This window comes from Sander lucioperca, chromosome 20 (genome assembly GCF_008315115.2).
Source record: "Sander lucioperca isolate FBNREF2018 chromosome 20, SLUC_FBN_1.2, whole genome shotgun sequence".
NCBI classification, from domain to species: domain Eukaryota; kingdom Metazoa; phylum Chordata; class Actinopteri; order Perciformes; family Percidae; genus Sander; species Sander lucioperca.
Window position 1 is genome coordinate 9,938,429 of NC_050192.1, and position 10,841 is coordinate 9,949,269.

At 37.8% G+C, this 10,841-nt stretch overlaps 2 protein-coding genes across 5 annotated transcripts in view; both read right to left on the reverse strand.

The window, feature by feature from the left end:
- Positions 1–1,005: 1,005 nt before the first annotated feature.
- Positions 1,006–3,206, reverse strand: ucn3l (urocortin 3, like). Its single transcript, XM_031313705.2, has 2 exons — positions 2,968–3,206; positions 1,006–2,676 (listed from the first exon to the last, which is right to left on the reverse strand). Exon 2 carries the CDS (start codon positions 2,664–2,666, stop codon positions 2,196–2,198), a length of 471 nt encoding a protein of 156 aa, XP_031169565.1. The 5' UTR covers positions 2,667–2,676; positions 2,968–3,206; the 3' UTR covers positions 1,006–2,195.
- Positions 3,207–5,442: 2,236 nt separating this feature from the next.
- Positions 5,443–10,841, reverse strand: part of col7a1l (collagen type VII alpha 1-like) — a 61,366-nt gene continuing 55,967 nt past the window's right edge. For all 4 annotated transcript variants that reach the window (XM_035996211.1, XM_035996212.1, XM_035996213.1 and 1 more), the window contains 4 exons: positions 10,457–10,660; positions 7,146–7,202; positions 5,995–6,180; positions 5,443–5,817 (listed from right to left, as the gene is read on the reverse strand). In XM_035996211.1, coding sequence (XP_035852104.1) covers positions 5,798–5,817; positions 5,995–6,180; positions 7,146–7,202; positions 10,457–10,660 — 467 coding nt within the window. In that variant the 3' untranslated portion in view covers positions 5,443–5,797. The remainder of the gene's footprint in view (positions 5,818–5,994; positions 6,181–7,145; positions 7,203–10,456; positions 10,661–10,841) is intronic.

The window sequence follows — 10,841 nt, forward strand, 5'->3', positions numbered from 1 at the left end:
TTTATCAGGATTTAGAAATAATGACTTAAGTTTTTCTTTCCCAGTGAATGCCCACTCTACTGCTATGCTGCAATGCATCACTGTCCCTGCTTGGCTTTATGCCGTTTCAATTGTGGCAAGGTGGTTAAACACAAATTTATTTTGAAATATGCACCATGTAAAAAAGGAAACCAAATGCAGGCCTTTTCATTTTAGTTTATACTGTGCTTTAGTTTTTTCAGACACATTTGCAAGTAATCTTGTCACAATGAACCTGGAGCCTACGGAACCCTGATTGGTTGGGGCCCCATGCAGTTGCCCACCATGCCTGGTTGGTAATTCAACCAAGTGGAGCACAGTTTGGAAAATGGAAGATATAAGGAAATCTACTGACATGTATACACCAGGTCAGCAGAGTGACCTGTGGGATGCACACCTGCAGAGCTGACTCACAACCTGACCAAATGGCCACAAGATGTCAACATTGCTGTGTGAGTGTGGTCAATTCAAATAAGTTCAAAGGGACATTATTGACATGAGAAACATGTTTACATTGCCAATGCAAGTCTTGTTCTGGCTCTTGGACAGGTGAACTACATGACCAGCTATTAAACCCAATAGCTGTGAAAGTATTCAGTTTGGTGGAATAACCAAACTTCTCATCCACTGGCAGAGTTAAATAGCATACTGGTAACATTTTAGAGCAACTGATGTTGATATATGAGCTGATGTTGATATATGAGATTTTTAAAGTTATTAAATAATGATATACTATATTTTTATTATCTTAAACACATAACAAACATTTCTGTACTGTAATTTCTTATTACTTAACAGCCAACATATATACTGTACCAATATATATATATATATATATATATATATATATATATATATACAGTATATGTATGTATGTCAGGCTCTAGTATTAGCCATATGGATGGTAAAGGAATAATAATAATTGATAGGAATATTTTATGGATCCCATTGTTCAAAATGCTTTATATAAAAGAGGCAAATGTAGTTAGTTACATCTGCTTTATTTGAGGAAAAATAATCCTTTATTTTGAGTATAAAAATAACAGACATCTGATGAACACATACATTCTCATGCACTTGCATTTTACTGTTTTTCATGATCTTACAGTTGGTTGTACAATATTTCAGAATCAGTACTCAGTGTTGTGTTTTTGTTGATGTTTCACATTACAATCTGAAAACATTATAGGCTTCCATGTGAACTTCTGAACAGCAAACCCCCTAAATAAATATAGCAGCAAATAGAAGACAACATCATAATATAAAATGTTATGATTATGCAACATAATTACAAAACCTTTCATTGGTCTTTTGCTAACGAGATAAGATTTGATGACCTCAACTGCTTTGTTCTTCTTGTTTAGTCCAAGATTAAAAAATGTATGACTCTGGGGCAAACTAACCACATTAAACATTCATTTTACTGACAAAGAAAATCGAAGGGCTTGTCTTTACTAAAAGCAGTCCTGTTTGAAGTGAAAATTTAAAAGTCCATGAATCTCAACATCTTCTTTTCAGATTTGAAGAGAGCATGCCAAAGTGTAAGACAATTTCACCTGTTTCCAATGCAAAAAAGATCTGACATTTTCTTGCCTGAAATGACCAATCATCTTGCTACAAGTAAAATAACTTTGTCTTTATTGCTTTTGACCTTATTATGTCTTGATTTAATATGTTGCTACAACATTTCTGATAAGAAACACATGGATTATTCTCACCACAAAGGCATGATTTCAACCAAAACTCTAACATAAAAAACTTTAAAAGTTAACTTAAGAGCAAATCAATTCGTGAAGCTGAATCATAAGCTGAGTTGTCCTAAAAAAAAATCTAAAATCATCATCCAACTTTTAGTCAAAAAGTTTCATAAGTTTACATCATGCATTGTCCCAAGTTTCCCTAGTGTTTTGATTGAAGCAAATGCAAAAATAATAATAATAATAATAATAATAATAATGAATAAGAGACTTTCCAAGAACCTTTCACATGAGAGCAACTTAATTATATTAGAAATGCTTATTTTACCTGTAATGTGATTGGAAAGAAAATAATCTTCCCCTGGAGCAACAAATCAAAAGGAGTAGCCCACTTTAAAGTGAATAAGAATGCATTACATTTGAGTAACGGTGGAGGTCAACACGGGTCATGGCTGTTAAGATCTAAGTTGTTCAACATGTTCACTTTCTCCTTCCAATCTTAGCCAGCAGGAGCGCGTTCTCCGCCGCCTTGGCTCGCATCTTTTTGGCCTTAGCGACATCAAAGAGGACGTTCATGATGTTGGTCGGGACGTCCAGGGACAGGGTCAGCCTGCTCCTCCGGTCCCCTTTGCTGCTGTTGCGGGCCATCAGCCCTCTGAGCTTCGTACGGCTCATGAAGCGGTAGTTTGCGGGACTTGAAGTCCTTTTTTCCCGGCTGGACTCAGCAGAAGAAGAGGTGGAGGATGAGGAGAGATACTCCGCGGACTGCAGCAGGGACCCCCAGCCGTCCACGGTTGAGTAACCCGGCTCGTCCTCCACGCTCCGGACCCCGACGGCCATCTGGTCGTCGCACAGCAGGTCGGAGCGGGAGTTGTAGAGGCGGAGGCACAGGCTGGAGGTCGGCGTGCACAGGACCGAGAGCAGCAGCAGGGTCTTCAGGGACGACAGCATGCTGTGTCCTCTGGGACCAACACAGGTGAAGAGGAAGAAGGAAGAACATGTTTACTCCATGCCATTTTTTCTGTGTCCATTTGAACAAGATATTTTATTTTTTACATTACATTTTTTATATTAATCTTAAAGCAAGGGGTGAAAAAAAGGGGTGAGAATAAAGTGGATCTTAAAATAAGTTGTAAAACAATAACTAAACATGTTCATTTACGTTGAAATCGAACATTTACTGGAACATTTAATGTCTATTTTGGAGCAATTTGATCACAAACATGTAAGCAATAACATTCGCGCAACTTACCACTCGTGTCCTACAATAAAGAATACAGTTAGGGAAATCACCCAACACGTATCCCTGCAAAGAAAAACCAAACAGACAGAAATTCTCTGAAGTAAAAATGTGATAATAAATTCCTTATAAACTGATAATGTGTGCGGAGGTCAGCAGTGCGCACTGTCTGACCAGCAGTGTGTCTTCCTCATCCATTCCCACTGCATTCAGTTAGTAGGAGCCATCAAACTGCAGCCCTACGCCAGCAACAACGTCATTCCGTTGACATATTGCTTTGCTCTGAAATATCCCATTGGTTATGACGCAGTGATGTAGTGCTACATTAAAAAAAAGTTGGTAAATATGACCTCCTGTCGGTGAACACGAGACATCACGACCACAGATACACAGAAAAACTTAGTTTTTTTCACGCAGCCTGATACTTTTTTTGTATGTTTTACCTTTTACGTGATGGTTTTTACAGTAGTAAGCCTCAAATAAAGAATTTTTTTATGGCATATAATGCCTGTTCAGAACCACGGACAGCTCCCATTCAGTACCATGGACAGTTCCATCATTCAGGCAACACTTTCCTATAAACGTAAAGCATACTGTAGCAAATACAAAACCGAAGAATGCTATTCTCTAATTGTCACCCAGTATCATTCTAAAGTCACTGAAGATTTATTGGATTTTCTTTCTCTATGACGATACATTGTTTTCTCTTTCACACAAAATTAGCTGCATTAGTTAATGAATTGATCAGTCAGCTAATATTCTATTAATCAATAACATGTTTTTAGACATTTATAAATCTAAAATGTCAAACATTTGCCGTTTCCAGCTTCTCAAATATGAGGGTTTGATGCTTTTCTTTGTCATTTATGATAGGAAATTGAATATATTTGGGTTTTGGAATGATGATCGAATAAAACAAGCCACAATTTAAATACATCAACTAAAACTAGGAAATATTACAATGGATACAATACATGGAACTGTGGAATGGAATCTAGATAAGTTATAACCCAATAACAACTTTAGCATTAATTGGATTTGGCTGGTGTTCATCCTCTCCAGAAAGACATTGGTTTGCTAGTTTCTCACTTTGTCTGCAATAAATAAACTTTAAGTCAATACATGCTCATGGGCTTCTCCATTGTCTAATAAACTGTCTAAAGTTTTCAGTTTTAAATGTTGAAAAGTTGATAGTAAATGAGTCTTGATGCAAACCAAATAAGCTACAAAGGAAAAACTTTAGTATTATGCTACACTGTAAATATGAATTAAGTAAAATTTACAATTTAGGTGTAGGTCCCTTTAATAAAACCATAATGCCACTTAATGGCATAACACTCCTGAGACATGACACTAAAATACATAAGGTACATGGTCACCTCTTTCAATACATGTGACGTGTATAACATGTTAAAGTTCACTAAGTTGTTCACAGTATGTATGAATTGCATGCTGTATACATGGTTATTTAATTTCAAAAGAAGAATGATATATGAGATCCAGAGAACATTGTGTTTTAATTAAAGCTTTTGAGTGTCCACGCCCCCTGATGGGAACCATCTGCAGTGATGTACATTACCATGTCAAAACCAAGATGGAAGAAGTGAGAGGATCAAAGGGGTTGGGTCAAGCTCCAATGAGCAACTTCATTGAAGGACTAATATGACTGCAAGTCTTCACAGCTGGAGTAATCCCAGTCTGTGACACACTGTGCTATAAGATGTCCTCCCAGTCCTGCTTGATCTCTGAAATGGAATAAATTGCTCCTCTTCAACTTCAATGGAAAATAATCACACACACATATCTATCTTCTTTAGAAATGAGTGATATTTGAATATTCAAATGATTTGAATGCTACAATTTTAAGTAAATTGTAGCAAATTGTAATTTTAATATTATTTTGCATCGTGGCATCTGTCTTAGGTTTTGACTAGTTGTTTTTGGCAGGGGGTGTGGTTCGGTGAGAACAGCCTGTCACTGTAGACTGGGTAACCACATCTTGCAGATCTATGAAGCATCTTTGCATGTGGGAGTACATTACAGCGCAGAATCGTGACTAATAAAGAGAAAGCCTTTGGAGGCTTGTTGATGAAAGACTCATCTGTCTTTGAGGCAAATGGAATTTCTGCTTTAAATACTATTTTCAGGGAGCAACCTTTTGAGGAATTGACTTCAATTTAGGAAACCTGGTGGTGGAGCTGGTGCAGCATGTTGCACTGAAGACGAAGGCAGAGTATCCTCTTTCAAACATCAACCAATGACACTGAGAATTTAAGTTGTGTGTCGTGCATTTTCATGTTTCACACTGTCAGAAAACCTTGAATGCGTGCTGCCCCCCACATCAACACTCATGCAGGAATCCCCTGCTAGTGCTGCGCCGGTCTGATGGAGAGTCCTCTAAAACAGTCCCCGCGTGATCTCCCTCACTGAGCCCCTGTAACACCCCCTGCCAAAGGAACATATGTAGTGGCAAAAGTGGCAGCAGGCAATCAGCTACCAGCTTCTTATTTCTCTCACTGCACAGAATGCAGGGCAATTGACAAAACGGGAAAAGAAAGGGGACTGAGTGTTACATAAAGAGACTCGAGAGGAGAGACAAGAGACAAGCACCACAGACACACAAAAAGAAGACAGATTTAATTTTTCAGTAGTGTGAATATTGATCACCTTTGACATTTCAAAAACATAAAAATAAAAAAAAATTCACATTTTGAGTTTCAACACTTTGTCCATAAAACAAAATGATGAAACCGCTGTTAAAATGTATAAATAAATCCAATATAAAATACAAAGTTATGACAGTTATGTACAAAAGTTTTTTTCTTGTATGGAGTTGCTAGTTTCATCTCCAGGCCTCGGGACCTGTGGAAGTGTAAATGCATTTTTTTATTACTATCATAAAAAGGTGAACAGAATATGATATTGTATTGAAGACCAGTTTTGCATCTATTGTGCCCTCCCATTCATAGTGCACAACCAAAACATTATAAAGAAGATTTCAATGTATATTTCATTTGTGATCTGAATGGTTCCCCCTACCTCTCCTCTCCTTCTCACACCAACTCTGGCACTCATGTCTTGTGGAGAATCTGTTTCTGTTGCCACCACAGCCCCCGTACACAAATGGCCTGCATTCCCCTGAGCGAGGGTGGAAGTACCAGAGCAGAACATATTCTGAACAAGCCCCCTCTGACATTGGCTCCAGGCAGCGGTCTGCTGCTGAAACTGCATGTGAGGTGAAAAAAAAAATAGATTAAAAACATACCCTACAAACTGAGATGCTGCAGATGTATTGTATTTCACCATATTTTAAGTGTTGGATATGCTGCAAAAATGAAGGAAATGTGTCGGTATGGTTGAGGAGTGGGAGATCACTGACTACATTATTCCTACATGAAGTCTTTCACACTAAAATATGTATAGAGACCACTTGGGGCCACTAGAGTGCAAAATGCCTGGTGCAGCTATGACTAAGAGGGGAAATATTATAGAACGTCTGACAACATTTCACAAATTAGATGATTAAAACCTGCAGTACCATTGAGCCAAGTGTTTGTTTAAAAGCGATACTTGCTTGTTTGCTTTCTTATAGAGAGTTGGATGATAAAACAGCTTGCATACAATAGAGTAAATAAGTTGTCTTTTCTAGTGGTCACACCCAGCTGATTTCTTTTGGCTGTAGTGGTTTTCCCTGATTCCAGTTGTGCAAAGCTAGGCTTAACACCCATCACCTCCAACATCTCTGTATTGAACACACAGATTAAACTGATACTGATCTAACTCTCAAGAAGACATAAAATAAGTGAACTTCCAAAAATGTCAGACTTTTCCTTTGATATGAATGAGTAACTGTAAACTTGACTTGCTGGCTGCTATCAATTTATTATCTTTTACCACAAGGTTTAGTGTGAAATTCCATTCTTCAGTACAATTCAAATGTCTTACACAGCATATTTTTATCCATACATAAAGTGCCTCATGAAATCTAATGCAGGCTTTCAAACAATGGATTCAGTTTTACTCTGATCACTCTCTCCCACCTTGTGCTTTTAACAATTCCATGCAAGTCATTACTCAAAAATTATGAAAATGGGAAGAGAAACAAACAGAAAAGTGAGAGTGATACACAGAGAAAGTAAACATGATAAAAACCAATTGAAAGACAAGAAAAAATCTTCTTGGCCACTCACCAGCAGTGTTAGTTCCAAATACCCTTCTTTTCTTCCTATGTCCCGACTCAAGAGAATCTAAAGGCCCAAAACAACAACAATGACAAGTTTTACAGGTTGGTGGATTCTATCATCAGGGACCAACAAAAAACATGTTGACTGGACCAACATTTAAAGAATGCCAGTTGTGTTTTGACTTATCTTAAATTAGAGTGATCAACATTTCTCCAATAAGTTGTGCTCCATGGAGCGCTCATTGTTAGTCTTTTTGATCTCTTTGTGCAAACTTTCTGTAAATCTGCAACCCTACAGACTTCCTTTAAAGGAATTACAGTTCATGTCATATCCTGCTAACGTTAAAACCAGGGATAAAAGGGGGGAAACAAAAATTAAAAAGTCATAGAAAGAGCTGGATAAAACAAATGTATCGGTATCACAATAAATACACTAATAACTAACAATGCACTAACACATGCACTGGTTTCTAGTTCTTTGTTCTATGAAGTTTGCTGTGTTGATCTCTTTTTATCTGATTTGATCTAACAACATCACTTATATTGGCTGTTATTAAATTCACGAAATCAGAGACACTTACGTCAAGGAATTGGCCATGTGTAGCAAATAAAGAAAGCTGAAATACAGAAGCTGCAGCAGCAAAAAGTGTTAGCGTATCAGCTGATAGCTACATAGCTGGTTGATGAGCCAGTGATTGTGAAGCATGAATGAAGCAGCTGATGCCAATCACTGACACACCTCAGTGCTCTGCCTGAACTAATGCTGTGATTCATTTGTTTGATTAAACTATAAATGATGTATAAAACTCACACTTTACTGACCTAAGTAATGCCTTTTGTCTCAGATAACATGCCATTTCACAAAGTCCTGTATCCCTGCACCCTACTGCACTCACACAGGCAAAAATATTGTGCCAAGGTGAAGCACAAGCAGTAGAAAGAAAAAGAAAGATTTTCCGATGAGGTTAGTTAATATAAAACATGTACTAAAGCAACACTGGTTAATAGAACAGATTTCTTGTAACACCATGTGGTTAAATGCAGTGCATGGTACATGTGGCAATTATTTTTTATTGAATTCCTTTGTAGTCTCCAAATTAAAGAGTAAATATTGATATGTGGCCCACTGTACTTGTGCACATTCATTATTTTGTACACAGAATGAGCTAAATGTCACTGTTTCACATCTAATGATTGTAATTTATGAATAAACATGCTGACGTTGGGCAATGGGCAATGACAGGCTCACTCTTTAATTAGTTTTCTGGCTATGTTTACCTGAAGCAAGAATTAAAATAAACTGGGTTGCGGAAAGCCATTATTGCCTGCGGCCTGTATTCGCTAATGAGCTTCATGAAATATTGTGTCATTAATTGGTACATGTTGACCATTGGTTTAACTTTGTAGTTGATGGCCTCCATAACAGCAGCACTCTTGGAGCTGAATGTGTTTTTGATAGCTGGCAGTGTAGATATAGACAGGAAACGTTGGTGGAGAGGTGAGGACCTTTTGCTATTTAGCAGATTGTGTGGTAACTAGAATAAGTGCTTCCCTCAGATCCCTATGTTTATCTTGCATCCATGCAGTGGTAGAATGTATATGTGTATTTACTACATGTACATTACAAGTACTGTACGTGTACTGTATTGTGTTTGTGGTACTTGTACTTTACCTGAGCCTTTTCTTTTCATGCCACTTTCTACTTCTACTCCACTACACCTCAGAGGGAAATATTGTACTTTTTACTCCACTACATTAATCTGACAGCTTTTTTCTGCATTGAGGACTTTTACTTTTAATACTTTAAGTACATTTTCCGGATGATACTTACATACTTTTACTTAAATAACTTTTTTAATGGAGGACTTTTACTTGTAACAGAGTATTTTTTACAGTGTTGTATTAGTACTTTTACTTAAGTAAAGGATCTGAATACCTCTTCCATCACTGCATCCATGGCATATAGTAGTAAACTGACTTTCAAATTGATAGTTTTCTACCATTAGATGCAAAATATAGTTTTTGCATTACCGCAGTGTTGACCGAATCTCCATAGCATAGTTAGAATTTGCGGAATATAGCATATTTCAAAGTCGTATGCTGTGTCTCAATTTGCGTACTTCAGTACTTACACTTGCTATTTTGAGTGCATAAGTGCATTCACACTGACAAGTATGTCAAAATGCAGTGGACTGTGAGTACCCAGATGTTGCACTCTTAACGTTCAAAAATCCGTGTGTGGAACGTCTCACCTTCTATGGTCACCATCTTGGCTGTGTAGCCGAAGGGAAGGGACCACCAAACTTGTGAAAATGGCAGCCGAGGAAGCTGCAGCGGTTGCTCCGAGGAACACCAAACTATACGTTGGTGGCGCAATCTCCCCGTCGCGTGAAACAGTGAGCACACACAAGCAAGAAACGGTAAAAGCATGTTCATTTTTAATAAAACTGAGGTGAGAAAACAAGCTGGCAGATCTATTGACGGGCGATAATAGGTGGCTAATGTAATGCTCCAGCCGGTTTCAATTCAACAATAAAAACAAGCAGAAGCGGTCAAAAGTTGCGATCGTCATTTCTGGTAAGTGCATAACGGCCATGTGCAGTTTTAAGACAACACTACCCTGTCAAAATTCACACTACGCAAGTAAATTGAGACACAGCATTACACTATGACACTGATCAACCAGACATAAAAATATGTTGACCTAAAGTGCCCTTAAACATATACAGTGTGACATTTAGCTTAGTTTTAAAACAACACTTTTGACTTGGTACATTTTTTAACCATGGAAGGTAACCATAGCAAAAGGATTCAGGCTACGTCTCCATTTAACTCAGTGTAGAATCAAACCTAACCAAGAGTTAAACTGACTACATACAGACCTATAAAATAGATGGCAAACACAACCTCTACCTTCCTCTAAATGACCATGAAAGAAGCATGATAATATACTCTGAGGTTTCCCAATATAAGTAAACAATAGAGGAGATGAAGGGGATGATATCAGTGATAAAAGTGTCCTTATAGTTTTTTTTCTCATAACACCTCAGAGTACATTATTACTGTTGCAAAGTCCCCACAATCTCACCTAACACACCAGAAAAAGCTGCCTACATCACAGCTGTTACACATTAGTATGACATATGTAACCCTTTAGCTGTGACACACACTTGGTTACACTCTATAAATCTGTTGAGGGGACAACTGAGCACTTTGGAAATTGATGACATCTCAGGCATCTGTGTGTTTGGCCCATGGGCTTGGACCCTGCAAACTGTTAGTTGTGTCAGTGTGTTACATTGAAATAATTGTTTTTACCAGTGCGGTTTGGTCGGATCACAGGGGCAGGACTGGTAATTTCTCCCAGCTTGTCTCCATATTCTTCACCTTCTTCTTCCATCCCTTCCTTATGGAGGTCATGGTGGAGGGATATCACCACATCATCTGGCTCATTTTGACTCTCAGTCACTGCAGTTGTTCCATCTGGATCCACAGACTTTACCATGAACTTGTATTCCAACCCTGTAATGATACAAACATAACACACAGTCATTAACAACTAAGAATGATGCTTTTAATATTTTCTATCTTGTACTATACAGCATCACACTTTGAAATAATAATAAAGTATTCAGTGGCAAAGTTAGAGAAAATAGTCTGAGACCATTAAATTATGATTTCAGGTTTTAGTTTCTTAGTTTAT